Source organism: Phoxinus phoxinus, assembly GCF_949152265.1.
Source record: "Phoxinus phoxinus genome assembly, chromosome: 13".
Taxonomy (NCBI): Eukaryota; Metazoa; Chordata; class Actinopteri; order Cypriniformes; family Leuciscidae; genus Phoxinus; species Phoxinus phoxinus.
This window is the reverse complement of record NC_136888.1, coordinates 17,152,838-17,171,584: the sequence shown is the minus strand read 5'-3', so window position 1 is coordinate 17,171,584 and position 18,747 is coordinate 17,152,838. Positions and strand designations below refer to the sequence as shown.

Sequence of the window (18,747 nt, the reverse complement as noted above, 5' to 3'; positions counted from 1 at the left end):
GATGGTGGGAAGCGAAGTTGGATTATTCATTTAAAATAAGAGACAGACAGATAATGGTGCGTGGGTGCATGTGTGTCGTAATTGGAGTTCCTTGAGGCATAGAATAGGAGGATCTGCTCTGAATGAGCTTGTTTTGCCTGCAGAGGTAAATTCCTCATCTTCACAGGTGCTTTCACCTGCACCTGTTATCTTTTTATCCACTTGGATGGATCTCAATGTCCATGTGTCTCTCTCTCACTTCATATCCTCTTTTCTCTATTCACTCTCTCAGTTTGTCCGGACCAGCATTGTGCATACACTTTGGCAGGTGCTGTAGTGCAGGTGAGAAGATTGTGTGTGCGAACTGGGTCATAAAATCTTTGACAGAAGGCCTTTTTTGTGGGATGTTTTTCAGGTGTGCTCAATAAATCCGTCACTCAACGCATGCCAATTCCATGCTGATCTTTTTCCACTCAGTTCAATTTTAAACTGTTTTAGTCTACCTTTTTTTGACGTCACCCCTTTCCCCTCCTCCCTTCGCCTGAGTTTTATCTTTCCGTTTTGTCAAACAGCTGCGGTATTTGGTAATTAAGTTAATACACTTTGTCAGATCGCAAAGCACAATTTGACAGACCGAATCTTCCCCTAGATGCTTTCCCTTTAGATCATCTCAGATGTGAGATAGCAGGATTTCACAGATCACAGACAATTGAGATTTATGTGACAATTCTTGAGCGTCTGCTGCAGTTGGAGTTAGTTGAAATGGATCGAAGAGTTCATCCGGCATCAATTGGTTCATTTCATTCTTAGGAACCGGTCAGTTGAGCTGATGTTGGATCGTTGCAAAGAAATCAATTCTCCTGCTTCACAGCAAACTGCATTTTAGATACAGTGACTTTAATGCTTTGTACTTAAAATCATCTAAAAGTCATTCATTTGTCTTTAAAGACCCCATACAATTTGTATGAGGGTTTCTTCTTGAAAAAGGAAGTTGGTGCAAACAAATGTCACAACCCAGCAAAGCCACTTCCTTCATAACCTACTGGCAAAGGAAATGTGATTTACATTTAAATAAAAATAATGAGTGCTATTACAATTATAAGGTTTTCTTTATTTAGGAAAGTTTTTATTTCAGAGAATAATTGAATTGTACAAAACTTTGTATAAAGAGTAAATTTTTCCAGGAAGAGAAACACTGTCAATTTTAAATATGTATTTTGTTTTTATATTTATTTTCTCATTTTTGAAAGTACATTAGGATGTAGATGACATCAAAGCCATGGTATTGCCACAATTTTTTACATTTTAAATGTATGCAGTTTCTATGAGGATTTAACAGGGTTTTTTATTTGTCAGATCATACTGTTCAAATGTTTGGGTCGGTAATTTTTTATAATCGATTTTGAAAGAAGTCTCTTGTGCTCACCAAGGCTGCGTTTATTTGAACAAAAATGTCGTGAAATATTATTATAAGTTATAATTCATTATTATTTTGCTGCCCTTTTTAGCCATAACTTGCGTATGTATACACATTCTTTGTATCCTTTTTATGTGCAACTGCCTGCAGCTCTTATAATGCAAACCCTGCATCAGTGCCATCTGACAGATGAAGGATCCCTGTCCTTGTAATATAATATTAATAGCAGAAACTACCATGTTCTTGACAACTGAGGCAGTGAAAGTTACGACTGCTGAAAGAGACCGTTTCAGGTCACTGCTTGAGAATGAAATGCCTTTACTCTGTGCAAATATGACTGAGATTAACTGAGAAAAACGTTCTCGATCCATGTCCTCCATCAGTTTAGAGAAAGATGGAGTTTCTCTTAATGTATACAAGAGGACAGAAGGGCAGAGATGATGGCACATAGACAGGATCCAACACTGAATTGAAAAACTTTGGTGTTTTTTTCTTTTCTCGGTAATATGGTGCAGTGAGCTGGTAATTGCTTGAAGTTTTTGGCACCTGTATTACATAATCACTCATTATTTCTTATCTTGAAGTAGTAATCTGAATACATGCGAGTAAATATTACCCTGGCTGGGTGGCAATTGATCTTTTCCATTTTCGTCAATAATTCTGAGCTGAATGACTCTTCTCTCATTTCAGTTTCATATGAATTGAGTTCCTAAATGGTCGTCCCCACCACAGCCACTCATGAACAGATCCCCCCCCCCCCCCCCCCCCCCCGCTGCAATTCAATCACGTTGTATAGTGCTTTATTTTTCAACCTGGTTTGACTTGAGTGCAACTTGTGTCTGTAATGAGCATTTTAAATACCTCCGGTATTTATTGCCTTGTATTTCTCTAATGATGTGTTATGACAGTTTATTTCAAATTGATTTGCGGCAAGCAATTTGTCTTTAATTTCAGGGGAATTTTATATGAATCGATCAAGACTTGCTGAATATGCTTTAACAGTGATGCAGCGTTGTTACACCACTTCCCAAGGTAACAACTTGAATTTAACGTTATTATCGTTTCATCTATCATAAAATGTCCATAAGCTGTCTGTATCAGCTTGTTGTCATAGAGAAATGGGCTAGTTGTAATTAGCCTAATGGCAGAAAGGAAGAGACCACAGTGGAAGCCAGTCAATTATTGCATTATGCTAATGTGAACTAAGACCATAATGGCAACTATGGAATAGAAATATCATTGTTTCCTTCCAAATAACTGACATTAAATGTCTCCCTGCCATAATGACTGCTCTTCACTTCATTAATCCCGACCCAATCAACATTCTCTTTCCCTTCTTAATCAAGGCCTTATTAGGTTCAAGTAATCCTGTAGACATGGAGTCAAGCAAAAACCAATTTAACCAGGTGCAAATGCACTCTAATAGCATATAGTAGGCTATTTATTTTTTATTATTGTAAGTCATAGGCTAATAATTATTTTCTGCGCAAATACACCTCCTTTATATGTAAATTCGAGTCAAAATAGACTGCACGTTATTTGCATAACTCTTTGCAAACCACTATTTGTCTACCGCAATTATTGTTGAACTGAATTTCATTTAAAAGGATGTTTGTGATATTTTCAATTGATCATGGCGGCAGTAATTCATGGAATGATGATCAAGTAATGAAGAAGCATTATTACCAGGGATATATCCAGATGATCCAGTGTCTAAATGTTCTGAGGCTACGTTCAGATCCGTTTTTTTGTGCATATCCGATTGAAATCCGATCAGATTTAGTAAGTGTGAAATGCGATTTTATTCCAAAATCTGTTTAAAGCTACATCCATATGTGGTTTGAAATCCTATTCAAATCGCATTACTGGAAATTCATTTCAGTCTGATCGCTCGAATCGGATTTCGCGTGGTTTGTGACTTTTTCACGGCGTGTAAAAAGCAAATGTCAGACGTTATAGGAAACATGCTGAAAGTCGCTGTCGAAACGAGGCTGTGTTGTTCCAAAGTGCCGGACGAGCTGAAAATGACAATATAACGTCATGATACATGTTTGAGGCGACAGCACGGAAAGAAACCGGTGCATACCAACCTCCGGTTCAGCCGCTGCCTCAGAAGACGCAGTAGTCCAGCACGGCGGCTACACATTTCCATGTTGTAATTATTTTTTTTTTTTTTTTAGAAATTGCATTTCTATTGCAAACACCTCCATGTTGCGGTTGTATTTTGCGTACCAGTGCAGATAATCCAGAAACCGAAAGAGCTGCATGGACACACAAATCAGATCTAAAGAGTTGCACCTCAGTGTGGACATCAATAATGTTAGATCAGATTCCAATCGGATACACAAATAATCGGATTTGGACTGACAGTGTGAACGTAGCCTTTGTCTACATTTGAAAAAGGATATATTTGAAAACAGCGTTTTCGTTTACAAAATGTTCTCGTCCTCGCTGAAACGACGGAAAACACGTGTGCAGATGTGTGAATTGTAATAACTCACTGAGATAATACAGAGAGCATAATAATTTTATTAGCCAAATTTCCAACCACTTACTGGACCATCCAGGTCGCCTCAATCGCTATTCCTTGTACGGTCTAAAACAAAATTTGTAACACAAAGGTGTATTATTACTCTGAAATTTTAACAGGTCATTATGCAGTATCATCATCATCATCATTATCACTATTAACTTTTGTTTTTGTTCAAAATTGGAATTTTCTGATGAAAACTAATGCTTTTCATTTACAGTGCAACCCTTTGGAGGGAAACCCTTTAAAAATCCTGAAGATCTGAATTGATGATTCTGGCTTTAATTAGTATAGCCTGTTTTAGTGATCTGATCAATTCTTTACAGGCTATGCTAATCTATGCCAGAATTAGCAATGCATGTGGGATGGACTTACTCTTCGTTTATAGGCATCACTTTCTATTAATAAGTGGTGGGCACGGTGGCACCAGAACAAGTTTTGAAGTGTGTGTGCTTTTGGATGTGCTGATTATGACATAATGATGAAGGTTTAATATTAATTATGTCATCCTCAAATATTATAACATGATCATTTGCTGTTTTGCTAAATAATGTGATTCATTGATACCAAGATCAGCACATTAGTGAACTGTAAATGAAACTGAAATGTAAATAATTGTTAATATATATTTTATACTTATATATTCAATTAAGAAAGTTGTACTGGTTTGGAACAACATATGGGTGAGTAAAAGATGACAGAATTGTCCTTTTTTGGGCAAACTAGCCTTATAAGGATTTTTTTTTTTTCTTGCACACTGCACATTTTACACCACAAGATAATAAAAGCAAGCGTTTACACCTCACTTACTGAGCAACTATATTCCATACGTTCTGAGAGCCTTGATCTGATTTAGTGTAGGGGTTTGTGTGATTGCCAAAGCAGAATTGTACAATACCACAAAAATAAGAAGAACAAAGCCAAAATACAAAGACCGTTTCCCTAGAAAGATGTCCAATCCAGTCTACTCATCACCTTGTCGGTTTCCCAAGATTAGATAGTTTTGTCCTCTGACCAGAAACATAACACAAAGAAGACCTCATACAGACAAGAGCTGTGTGTCATCACCTGCCTGATTGTAATCTCCATGCAGTCCTGACTCAATGTTATAGGGCGGCAGAGAACGTTAAAAACTAAATTGGGTCAGCCTTCAGTCCTGATCTAAGAACATTCTTCGTTAACCTGGTGGGGTCGAAGGTCATCAGTTGGTGAATGGCCTTTGGAAACTAATTTAACACCACACCGCACCTTTGGAGAAGTCATTGTCAGGTGTTTGGATTATTTCTACGTATAGTGGGTCGATATCTCTGGCGTCCCTCCAAACTCGTGTCATGCTCCTGTGCACTTGGACATGTTCCCTACATGTATGTGGACTGGAGTGCGTTTACGTTCTCTGATGTTCTTCAAAAAGGCTTTGTTAAAATTTAAAAGGAAAACAATACCAAGACTCAAACACGCTTTAAAGTTTTGTTATTCTTCCTTCTTAGGAGCAAAATAATGCATTATTTGTACTGTAAATATGTTCACTCTATGCCTTTTCATTACTCTTTTGTAATCTCTCTTGGCCAGACTTTTCTACGCATTAACTTTGCTCACAACGCTCAGGTGAAATCGCCTTGGGAGAAGGTGCCATCATCCTAATTACTTACCCATGTTTTGTCCTTTTGCGCGATTGACAGATGATATTAGTAGACGTCCCTCTGTGTGCCTGAACCCCTGTTGGCTTCACGGTCTCATCACATATCAGATCTAGGCAGGGCTCCTGATCTCAGATCAGCACGAAATGTCCACCTCTGCCCGGTCACAGATTGGCATTTGAGTGGCAGAGCAAAAGGCCGTGAGTGTCTGTAGGCAGCTGGTACACACCCCTGGCATCCAGGTCCATGAATGTTAATGTAGCGCTGTAAAGCCCACGGGTACCAGATTTCTCCACAGTGGGAACGCCTGAATTTACATACCCTGTCAGTCACTTTATTGCCTACTTAAAGGAATAGAGATCTAAGCTGGCGTGGGCTGCAGAAAGAGCAATAACTCTTGTATTTACCTGGGCTTTTCTGGAGTTTTTTAAAGGGAATTTGCATTTCGCTCCAGGGCTTATGTTGTTAAAGAGGGCTAATATCATCAGAAATTGGATTTCATTGAACTTTTGAGATAAAAGAGTTCACTTAATATTAAAACACACCATGATTTTCAGAGCTTAACTTCTTTCCATTTTTTTAACCAGAACTGCAAAACAGCTCTTTCCAAAATCCTTGGATTTCTGAAGTAAGAAACCTGAGAACATTAGCACCTTTTCAGTGTTTAGAAATGGCCAGTCGTGAGGATTTTAGCACTGAAAAAGTAGTAGAAATTATTATCCCTAAACACTAATGATAAGAGTAAAATATGGGAACGTTTGTCTAACATTGTGCTGTTCATGGCTTCATACCCTGCATATCCATTTTCATGATCCAAAACACTGATGATAAAGTTTCAGACCATTTTTTCTAATGTCCTTGTAATTTCAGGGGTCAGATAGGCTGGAAATGTTTATGAAAAACTAAATTACTTTGTCACAAAAAAACTTTAACTAGCATTGCAAGTGGACCATTTTTTTCCCCAGTGGAAAAATGTGTAATTTGATTCCTTAAGAAACTGAAATTAATACCTTATTATTCATGTTTTATCAGTTGTCTGGCACACTATGACTGGCTTTTCAACTTCAATGAACCTATCAACATCTTTTCCTCCTGGCTTATACTTCATATTCTGATAATGAAATCGTATCAGTTTTCCTAGTTCATAAAATAATTCCCCAAATTTCTCTTCAGCATTCATGAATTTGTTACTGTTAGAGTTTAAACATGTGGCAACTCTTTCTCTCAGCAGCCAAGTCTCTCGGCAGTCCATTTTATCCTGCTGGAACTGTTTATGCATTCAGAACTAATTAAGTGTTTCATACAGGGACCCATTTATTTGCAATATAAATTCATTTATTTTCCTTCTCAACACCTTCAACATGTTTTTTTGTTCCTGGCAGCCCGTTAGTAGATGTGCTGGTGTCTTGATTGATAAACTTTTCTTTAAAAGTTGTGATGAAATGTCTTGCTGTGTGAAGTCTGGACGTCTGTTTGGACTATTATGAGCAGATGAGATTTGAGCTGTTGGAGCAGATTAGCCTTATGGCTCTCTGTGTGTGCCTGATTAAAATTGAGATAAGCTAACAGTGTGAACTGTGTGAAGTACACCTGATGTTGCCAAAGTTTGATGCACAAATCAGGACAAATAAAAAGGAATTTGTATCTTATTGGCTTCCACAGTTTGACTTGGCTTTGTTAGAAATTCAAAATGGAATTGAATTAAAAAATGAAAATAACGTTTTCCACCATTGACTGATCTTCATGTCATTCTAAATGTGTATGGCTTCTACTTTGAGAACTGACTAATGTTTAGGATGTTCTTTTTCATGTAGTTGCAATGAATGAGGAGCTCAAGAAGGGATGCACCGATCATAATATCCCAAGGCTGATTCCATTTTTTTTTTTTTTTTTTTTTTTTTAACAAACAAATAGGCCGATTCCATTACCGGTTTCCGATTTTTTTTTTTTTTTTAGCAAATTTATTTGTTGTTTATTTGGCCTTAAAACTGTCCTTAAACAAAAAATATTATTTTAAATAAGAGGCAACCACTGCATTTTATTCACAATCCAAACAAAAATGTTACACATATGTTGCATGAGCAGTTGTTTTTTATTGAAATTAGATGCGATAATTTTCAAGATTTAAAGCAAAAACAAAATGGTCTGACTTTAGCTTTGTGATTTTGCTATATAAAAGCCTATCCTAAAAGTGAAGTGGCCCATTGTCACATTCAGTTAAGTTTGTCTGTTTCATTTTTATGGACTCGTAGTTTGCTTATGGTTTCCTGTTTCCTTGTTCTCATTTCCCCGCCACTTTTTTGTCACCATGGTTATTGATTTAACGATCACATACCCAGCTCAGAATTGCCTGTGCTTGCAGTGTTCCCACCCAGCCTCCCTCTCCCGCCTCCTCTTCCTGAATCAGTCAGTTCCTATGCCCAGTCTCCACTGTCTCCCATCTGGCCCTTGGCTCCTCTTCCTCTGCCTCCCCTCAGTGGTGTGGATCCATCTTGGGCCTGCTGTTATTCAGCTTCACCTGGGCGAGTGTATCCTCTAGCTCCATCTCCAGCCGCTGATCTCATTACTCCACCTTGGCCTGTCGCCCTGACTCCGCCACCTTGGCTCCTCCCTCCCTCGACTCCACCTGGGACCATCAGCCTTACGGCTGCAGCAGGCTCCCTCGTTCTTCTGGCTCCACCTTGGTCGGACGTCACCATCTTTGTGCCACGGACTTCCAAGTCATCCACAATGCTCCGTCTCTCCACTCCTTCAGCTCTGTCTGGCTCCACCCTCCCTCCGGCTCCACTGCGGCCCTCGGCCGCTCTGGCTCCAGCTCAGCCCTCTGGTACCCCGTTTCCACCGGAGGATCGTCGCTACGGCTCTGTTAATCATTTTGTCCCATCAGCTCTCTGTCTGTACCCAGGGATCTATCTTCATTGTCATCATCTCTGTTGGTCGTCCCCCGGGTTTGGTCAGCCAAGTTTCCATCATGGCTCCTCCCTCCTTCCACTCCCTCATGGACGTCGTTCCTTGCTGCGTTCTGGGTACTCGTATGGCCACTCCTACTATCAATTCCATCCATCTGTGACGTTTTGTCACATTCAGTTTAGTTTGTCTTAGTTTCATTTTCATGGACTCTTAGGCTAAAATCAAAATTGCCCCCTAAACCCTTAATCACTATTCCCTACGTAAGTCCACTAATACTATTCACTTGAAGGTGTGAATGAAAATGAGTGAGCGAATTCGGACAGCCGTTGAGTGTACATTTGGCTGTACACTCATTATTGTGGTGCAATGTAGGATGGAATGAGTGCACTCAATAATGTCCACTATGGTTTCGGACACCACCACAAATGGCTGTCCTCTCAAATAATGCCCTGTTTGAGGGGTATAGGGGGTGATTTTGGATTTTGCCTTATTTTGCTCATGGTTTCCTGTTTCCTTTGTTCTCATTTTTTGTTTGTCACCATGGTTATTGATTTAACAATCACACCTGTTAATATTCTGTTTATTATCAATGGGTATTTAAATCCCTCAGTTTGGTTCTTTCATTTGTCTGTCATTGTTAGTGTTATGCCCTCTGTTTTTTTGCTTTTGTATGAAACCTGAGTGGATTCTGTTTTATAAATTTAACTTTGATTTTGATTCTAGATCATCTTCCTTGGAAACTAAGACGTTACACCCATACAGATTGTGAGCTATATTCCAAGTCTTCTGAAGTCAAACAATAGCTTTGTTATTAACAGGCTGAAATTTAAGTCATTATTCACTGACAATCTTTTTCCCCATTTACCTGTTAACTGTGGTTTCCAGATTATTGTGTAAGTGAACTGAGAACCGAATCAGTCCAATTCGTCAACTCAAAAGAATGATTCATTCACACATTGGACAACCCAACTTCTTTACTTCTTTCATAAACTTGTATTCCTATCTGTTTTTCACACAAAGCTGTCGTGTGACTTCAAAATAAGTTTTATTTAGCTTTTTTATAGCTTGACAGCCCTAGTCCTCTTTAACTTTCATTATTTTAAGACTAAGCAAGATATTCTTAAGAACTTCTCCTTTTGTTTTCCACAGAAGAAAGTCATACAGTTTTTGAATGACATAAGGGTGAGTAAATATTGACAGAACTTTCATTTTTGGGTGAACTATGAACAATTTAATAATAACCCAGTCTTGCTTTGTTAACCCTTCTTCACAGATACACTCTATGTATAATCTGCCAGATATACTCTGAAAAACGCTGTAATAAGAGCCTTTGAGAAGAACTCAATTTATTGACCACCACCTCTTTTGTCATATTCTCTTTGTTTTGATTAAAGGCTGGGTTTTTTTTATTGGTATCATCAGTCGTGGACAATGGATGTTTTAAAAGTTTAATTTAATTAATTTTCCTCATGAAACCCAATGTTCTTGACACCAAATCACATAAATGATTAGTAGGTTTTCTATGCTGAGGTAATGCTATTAATTTCTTCCTGTTTTCACGTCTGTAAAGCCCTGAGCTGTATTTACTGGGCTCTTTCTCACTTCTTGATCACATTATAATGAAATGTACTGTAAAGCAGAGTACACAGTGGTGCGGTGTAGTAGCTAAAGCTCAGGCCTGGAAACTAAAATGTTTGAGACAAAATTAAAATTCAACAATAACAAAATGTTATAATTTACTTACAGTAATGTCAAGAGTCAAAAAGGGCAAAAAAAGCCCAACGTTGGTTCCTACAACTTGTGTTCTATATAACAAAAATTCTAAACCAGGGTTCCTCAAATCTATTCCTGGAATGAGGGCCACTGTCCTGCGCAGTTTAGCTCAAACCCTGATCAAACACACATACCTGTAATATTTTAGTAACTCTGAAGTCTTTGTTTAGCTTGTTCAAGTGTGTTTGATTAGGGCTGGAACTAAACTCTACTGGCCACTGGCCCTCCAGGAATGAATTTGAGGAACCGTGATCTAAACCCATACAACGGCATTCGAAACAGACTGAAGTCATTTTTTTGCTGAATCTTCGCAGCTGTAGTTTTTTTTCTACAAACATTGCTCATAATTTCTCTTAAAAACACTCTCAGCACTTATCTCAGCTTAATCAGGTTTCCTGTTCAGCTCTGACTGTAAACCTTGCTAACCTGAGCAGTGTTGACAGACTCTAGAGTTTATCAGAAGTGAATGAAGGAGAGAACGTTCTAGCCGGGAATGCATCCTTCAGCACTTTGAGGAATGGCTTGTAATTTCCTAAGGGCAGAGTCATTATAGTAGTCCTGGTTGTCTGGGTTTTATAGACCCAGGAATAACCCCACACAAGATGGAGGAAGTCTCCCATCAGCAAAAGCTGTGCTGTGATAGTCAGCATTTGTGCAGCATTTGACATCTCCAATGTCTTCAGGAAGTCTATGTGTGTGCGAACATAGATGCCCAAATCCCACAGCTAACTGTTTGTTTGTTTGGTTGTAGAGTTTATGGCAGCGAATTGATCACATTATAGCCCAGGACTTATTTAAGGAAATGTAAAACAGATATTATATTATAAAATATTTTAATCAATCTATTTGATTTATTTTGATTCTGAATGTTCACCATTTCTGAATTTATGAAGTAAACTCACAGGTTAAGGTGTACTCACATTTGCCATTCTTCAGCAAAATTTTGCAATTGGAAGAAAGTGAGACTGGTGTGCAACGCAATGTCAAAATAAACCCTAAAGCTATTCTGTCAGCAACGGAAGTCCATTATGTGAAATTTATCATTGAACCATTATATTGAATTCATAGTAAATTATCTACATTTGAGATTATACTTGCCAAAACTTTACCTGACCTACATTTTAAAGTGATAAAAAGTTGATTTTATTTGAGTGATTTTGAAATACATTATATCACAATAATAGGCCAAAGTGAATAGAATGAATTAAAATAATGACCTTCATGAACTGTTATGATTATTGGCAGTTTATTAAACTCCATACACTTACACTTTACGTATGCAGAAAACAGAATGCCATTTTTCTTTAAAACGTTTTTAAATGTGGTCGGAATCTATCCCGGGTGAACTCCATATGTGGTTTTAGTGATCCCATCATGATCAGATCACAATGCGTCTTATATGCATTTCACCTATGATCTGATCACTGAAACTGCATAATGGTCAGTATAAAGAGGCATATACAGGAATATTCTGCTTGTTGATATCTAGTTAACCTGCTAATGAGTGCCTTTCAAAAATGTGATGCCAAACTTTGGCAAATCCTTTTCCCCCTGCAAAGTGATCTGTACTGTTTGGGTTTCTAATTGACCATGCAAAAGTTTCTTGTTCTTACTAACTTCGAACTGGAGAGTTTATCTTACAGTATGTGTTTTTCTCTCAATTAAGGGCCAAATAAGGAGAAGAAAAATACAGCTGGTTAATGTTGGGGAGGAGAGGAGGAGAGAGAGAGTGAGTGATCATCTGTTATAGTGGACCACAGACATTCTGTGTGTGCCAGACTCTTTGGCTTTCCATCGTCATACAGCCTGATAAATACTTCACACCTGCTGTGAATACTGCACAGAATCAATCACCAGTCTTTTAAGAAGGAACAAAACAGAAAGTTTCTGCTGCAGCCTCTGCTTTCATTTATTTGAAAAGGAATCAGATCCCTTTCATAAGTCGGTGTGAAGTGTAAATAGGACGAGAAGGGAAACCTTTAAAGAACATTCTAGAGGCATGACATGACGCGTTATAAAGCATTATATCTCCGTTCTTGGAAAGTGTGAAAATCTGAAACGTAACAGGAAATGTGAAATTGACCAGCAAATACTGGCCAAACACCTGACAAATACTTTGAGTGGATAAGAGACAACCGTGCCTGAGTAAATGGAGCCGTTCCAGGCATTCTTGTGCTTTGCAGGAACCAAGACCAAATTCTAGCGTTTGTTGCCACTAGAGGTCGACCGATTCATCGGTTTTGCCGATATATCGGTACCGATAGTTGATTGGTGGAACTATGGTTAATGGCAAAAATCCATACCGATATTTTTTCCGGGTTGCGTCCGTTGCTGGAGCAGCTGAGAAGAGTGCGCTGTCATTACACAGTACGAGAGCGCTGGGAAGAGTCTGCGGTCATTACACAGAGCGAGAGCGGCGTCTAGAAGCGAAATAAAAGCTATCACTGGCACCGCGTGTTGTTTATTTTCACTCGTGAGGCTGCGCACAGCACAGAGAGAATACGCCGCACAGAGAGCGCTGACACTTCAGATGCGCATTTAAAACACCGACAGCGAAAACAGAATGAATACAGAACACTACAGTCCATGTTGCCATATCATTAGAGTACTTAATTTGTTGACTAGATGCTGCATTAGCAGAGAAAGAACAAAAGTATCTTTTCCCATTGAGGCTGTGAGGACTGACATTAGTACCTCAAGCTGTTAAAACAATGTGGCAAAAACACACGCAAACCTGACCCAAATGTTTAATGTCACAGTTGTTACCATCTGTTTGCATTAGTTTATATCCAGCTGGTCACTTTTATGCAGTCATTAGCCGGCGAAGTTGCATATTTAAAGCTAGTGACGTGATTGCTTTCTCAACATTGTTATGTTCATGCAGCCGACAGAGACATAAACAAATCAGAAACGCATTCTATTCTTTTTGATCACTGCAATACATATTGTTATTTTGATTAGATAATGATCTAGTGTTAGATGATAAAGTAACACTTTACAATAAAATAATATTAACTAAGGTTAATAAATGTTGTAGTATTGTTCCTTGTTAGTTTGTTAATTTCAACATTTACTAATATATTTTAAATTGAGTTTTAATTTTAATTTGATCTGTTAACCGGAGTTGATGTACTATGAACTAACATGAATGATTTGTCTTGCTCAAATATTAATACATGCTGTAAAAAAATGTATAATGCATATACTAGTTCATGAAAGCTATAATACATCCTTGTTGACTAATAGGACTTGCAAAGTGTTACCTATGAAATTTACATATGTTTCTAGGTTATAGCGAAAGAAACCTGTAATATTTTAATGTTTAAATTATTTTCTGTAGAATTCGTTCTGTAGAACTTTTCATATTCATTTAGCACATTTCAGTTCAGCACTATTTTTCTTGGAGTGTTATATTTTTTTTATATCCAGTATCCATTTAAAAAAAATGTGGTTGATTAATTGGTTATCGGCACGTATGGTCAAACCTAAATATCTGTAAAATCAACTATCAGTCGACCTCTAGTTGCCACTAAACAAATGTCATATTTGTCTATATTTTGTTTCATTAATTTGTATTAATCATTATGTAACGATTACAGTTTGAAATCCTCTAATACTCTTGTTTTGGCATTCTGGAATGAAAAACTTGTGATATCAGTCAGTACCTATTGAAATTAGACAAGCTCGAAGAAAAAAAAAAAAAAAAGCAGTTGTTTTTTTGGGAAATTATTTGTAATTTTCTTGAATTTAATAACAGTAATAGTCAAAATAATAATAATTATTATTATACACAACAATAATAATATAAAAATGTATATTAAAAATCATTCACATTTTTAAAAAGCAGATGTTAAGCACATTTTTTTGTTACATTACAAGTATTTTTAATTTTATTAAATTTACTATATTTTTATTTGTATTTACTATAATTGTATCTGATACAACAATAATAGATCAGTGTACAACAAAGTAGCTTGATTGTATAAACAACTCACGTGTTTCGGATTTCTGTCCAAAGATAATGAGTTGGTTACCGATCATTTTACAGTTTGTGTAGAATCCAGCCAATCCGATTTCTGACAAATGTGAGGATAACACAAAAATCACAGATTTTTAGGGAACTGCAATGAAGGATAAGGTTGCAGCCGCCACTAAATAGTCTAGCAATGTCAATGACCTTTTGTGTATTTTTGAGGACATATTTGCACCTCATTGAATTCATCCCTTAATGTACTAAGCATGAAAAATGGCATGCTTCTGTCACCCATAGGTTGGGTGCCTGTCCTCTAAAAAAGCATTGTGGGTAATTTTAGAATCCATGGCAGTAAATGTCGGGCATAGTCATATGTCACTGGGTAAAGAGCGTGGTTATAAAACGCTTACAAGTGTAGAGACACACTGCATTGCTGCTTAGTAACCCTGTTTGTTGTTTCAATTTGTCCATTTAGAAGGAATGGCTAAAGTCAGCGCTGGCAATCAATCATGCCTGGTAATATAACAGTCTCTTAAAAGTCTTTTCATTGCCGTTTCTCCTTTATACAGATTGCCACAATCTGTCAGTATGTTGAAGAACTGTTCCTACAGTTATACCTCCTTGAAACCTTTAGTGGCTTAGAACCAGGCAATAATGTTTGCATACTGATGCAGCTCTGATCTAAATGAAGCTCTACATTTCTTTTTCATCTAATTTCACACTTCCACTGTTATCTGAGACTGCCTCGAAATAGTCCAACATGAGATCCGAGCAGGGGCATTTCCTCAGAGGAGGCAAGGGAGGCAATGTCACCCAGTGGCGATTCTAGGGGGTGGCCTGGGGTGGCCAGGGCCACCCCTGAAAGCTCATTGGCCACCCCTGTGGCCACCCCAGATCTGATAGGTAGTTGCATGTTCGTCAACACAACAAGAGATGCTGTCAATGATGACAGTTGATCAACTGATTTAGGGCCAGTACAATGTTCAAAAGTTACTTTTTAAAGAAGCACCTTAATCCTTAAAATATTTTTGGTCTTTTGGCATAGGGGTGGAACGGTACATGTATTCGTATTGAACCGAAACGGTTCGGTGCATGAATTACACGGAGAATACATGGTATAAAAAATAAATAAAACTCGCGTGCAAATTAATGAATGTAATGCTGCGGTACTACTGCTAAATACGCGGGTTATTTGTGGAAACCTAATCTGTAGCCCCGCCTTAAGCTAGGTTTGTTTATACTTTCGCCTCCGCAGCGCGAGCCTCCGATGACTGCGCGCGCGCCTCCCCAAATGGACGAGGCATTTACTTCGCGCTCACCGGTGTAGGCCTACTATTCTTTGAAACGACAGGATGCGACTCGGTGTTCTCTAAACCACCAGGAATCAGCGGCGAGAAGTAGTAAGGTACATTCGTGAATGTTTATTTTAGTACAACATTTTAGTAGACCAAAACCACACTACAAAAGAGTTGTGTAAAGCAGTAAACCAGATTATTCCGTGACATTAGAGAGAGAAAATGGATATGAGAACGTAACCTACAACTAAATTAACGTTACATATTTTCTAAACATTTTTATTTAGTTTTGTGAACCTTTTTATAAAACATGGCCATTTATTTTTATTTAAAGGGCTTATGTCTGCTATTGTAGGCTCATTTTGTTAATGTAAGCAACTCATTTAGACGCAAGGTTAGGATTAGGCAATCAGCACATAAATAAGAGATGCTGTATTTTCAGTTTTATGGCTGATTGTCTTATTTTGTTTACAAGTTAATGTTAACTAACTTAATGTTAACAAGATAATGTGGGGTACTTATTGTTTACTGTTTACATATTACTTTACACACTTCAGGCTGTTGCAGCTGCTCATGGGACTGTATGACACTAGGTGGTACAGACTGAGACATGCATAATAAAATAAAAATGCCTTCTGCATTTTTGTTTTGCTTTTCCCTCCATTGTACCGAATTCATACCGAACCGTGACTTCTGTGTACCATTCCACCAGTTGGCATCATTGGACTTTAAGTCTTGTCTTGTGGTCTTATGGCCTATGTGAAAGCATTTTGTAGCAGGAGAATGAGCAAAAAGCAAGAACTAGCTACCTCTATTGCACTTTGTTACTATTATTTGCTCTATTGTTCATGCGAGTTTCAAGGTTTACATAACATTACTTTATAGTAGATATGGCCACCCCACACTAGCTTTGTGTCCCATCTTGGCCACCCCAGTAAAAATGTCCTGGATACGCCACTGATGTCACCTAAAAAAAAAACAGGGGGAGAAAATAATTGTCATATACATAAATAAACAGCGACACCCGCGGTTAAAGTTACAGCAGGAGGCTTGCCTCCCCTGAGCCCATTGACTTTTAACAGACCCCCTAATGTGTGTGGTGGGTTTGGTGGGGGGTAATTGAGAATGAATAGGGGAAAGTCACGTGAGAGGAGACAATGCCTCCATCGCGCTACAATTGGATATGATTGGTTTGTGCGATAAATCCATCCTGTAGTTTTCTTGCGCATTCTCGAGTAGGCCTTAATGAAGACAATGATACCATTAATGGGAAGACTAATTAAAAAGTGAAGAAACAACTCAGCCATTTAGATATCAACACTTTGTCACGTAATTTTTTTTTGTGAAATTGCCTGAAAACATGCAACAGCAATCAACTTGGGGAAATTAAAGGTACATCTTCTGAAATAAGTTGACTATTAAAAAGAAAAGCAGAACATTAGTTCACCCCCCAAAAAGTAAATTGCTACTGCCTTTAGTTATTAGTTTGGAATAAATGTAAAACGGTGTAAAAACACTAACTAAAAACAAGTATAAATTGAATCAAGTTAGTTTAAAAATACTAAATAATCATAATCATATTTGGTATCTCTTTTTTATTTAATGTTTATTTAACCAGGAAAATTAAGTGTAACAGGAAGACCACTTAAAACACCACTGCACACCGCTGGATCCGAGCTTGTATAAATGACTTCGCTATAATCATATTCAATTCTTTCCTCAGTTCTTCATTTCATATTGATTGTGTCTGACAGAACGGACTAATGACAGTTAATTTGCTTAGTGACATGTGTATATCATTCCTTTTGGGTCTTGTAATTTACATCTCCTCGACAGTCTCTTAAGCTATTAATCTCAAGTCTATGAGCCATTTCTATGACCCCACTGTTTAGCTCAGACTCATATTAATAAATCAGATGCTCACGTCTAAACCGTGGCTCTGGATATTGATGGATCACCCATCATGATGTATGGTAGTAGTATGTGCCTGCCTGGATGAAGTAGATGTGTGTTTGCTTGGGTCCCAGTGTCATTTTTACTGATGGCTTGTGAGCGTTTCATCTCTGGCACCCTACCAGACGGCATATGAAACAGAGCATATTGTGCAGCACTCTGAGAGCGGAGAGAAACATCTCCAACAGAGCCGAAGATTGTGTCCCTGAAAAATGTACTATGTCCAATGCGGTGTAGAATGTGTTGACTGGAGGCCTGAAAGGATTCCAGATAGGCTTTAATCTTGCTTTCACTAAAGTCTTTAAAGGCTTTAGACATACATTTCAAGTTGTTTGCTTGTGCTGTTATAAAAAAAAAACAAGCACAATATCTGAAATCCTCTGAACTTTGAGGGGGTAGTCTTATCATGATATTTACAGTGTATATATATATATCATACAAAGGTTTAGGGTTGGTAAGATTTTTAAATAAATATTTTACAAGAGATCTCTTGTATGCTCAAAAAGGCTTCACTGACTTGATCAATAATACAGTAAACTCTATTTTTTTATTTTAAAAAGATTTATTCCTGTAATGGCAAAGCTGAATTTTCAACATCATTACTTCAGTCTTCAGTGTCACTGATCCTTCAGAAATCATTCTAATATACTGATTTGTAAAGATTATTATTGTTGAACACAGTTGTGCTGCTTAATATTTTAGTGGAAACTGATACATTTTTAGGATTGTTGAAAAGAAAATTTTTAAATGTTTTATATTTTTAGAAAATATTTGAAATGTAAAAGTCTTTACTGTCACTTTTGAAAAATGTAGGGCCAGATTTACTTAAAGCTTGCACCAGCGCAAACCCTCTTTTGGCATTAAAAAACTACTGTCAGGATTGACTAAAGACTAGATTAAAGACTAAATTAGCGCTGAAAAGCCGTGGACACAGCTATTTTTATACCTTATCTCATATGCATTTGTTGGAGTTTCCTTTTTAGACGCAAAATTTATGGGAGGACAGTATTTAAACGAATCATGCAATGTGATTTACTAACGTTGCAGCATTATTTACCGCCCCAGAAAAGGATGTCTCAAACCAGACGCTAATTGGTAGATTGTATTGATCATTATGGAAATGATACGGCGGTGTCTGTGTTTTTTAATTCGCGTGTTGTCAGAACTTTCCACTCCCATCAGCACTTTTTTGGAATTATGCTCTCACGCTAATTTACCCTGTTTAGTAAAAATCTGGCCCTTAATGTATCCTTGCTGAATAAAAGCATTCTGTTTCTTTT

General features: G+C 37.6%; 1 protein-coding gene across 5 annotated transcripts in view; it reads left to right on the top strand.

Annotated features, from left to right (window-relative positions):
* The window catches only part of chrm3a (cholinergic receptor, muscarinic 3a), a 110,104-nt gene that overhangs the window by 54,124 nt on the left and 37,233 nt on the right, over positions 1-18,747 (top strand). For 4 of the 5 annotated variants that reach the window (XM_079633902.1, XM_079633903.1, XM_079633905.1 and 1 more), the window contains one exon: positions 11,913-11,975. The exons of the other annotated variant lie outside the window; for it this stretch is intronic. In XM_079633902.1, coding sequence (XP_079490028.1) covers positions 11,947-11,975 — 29 coding nt within the window. In that variant the 5' untranslated portion in view covers positions 11,913-11,946. The remainder of the gene's footprint in view (positions 1-11,912; positions 11,976-18,747) is intronic. 5 annotated transcript variants of the gene reach the window in all.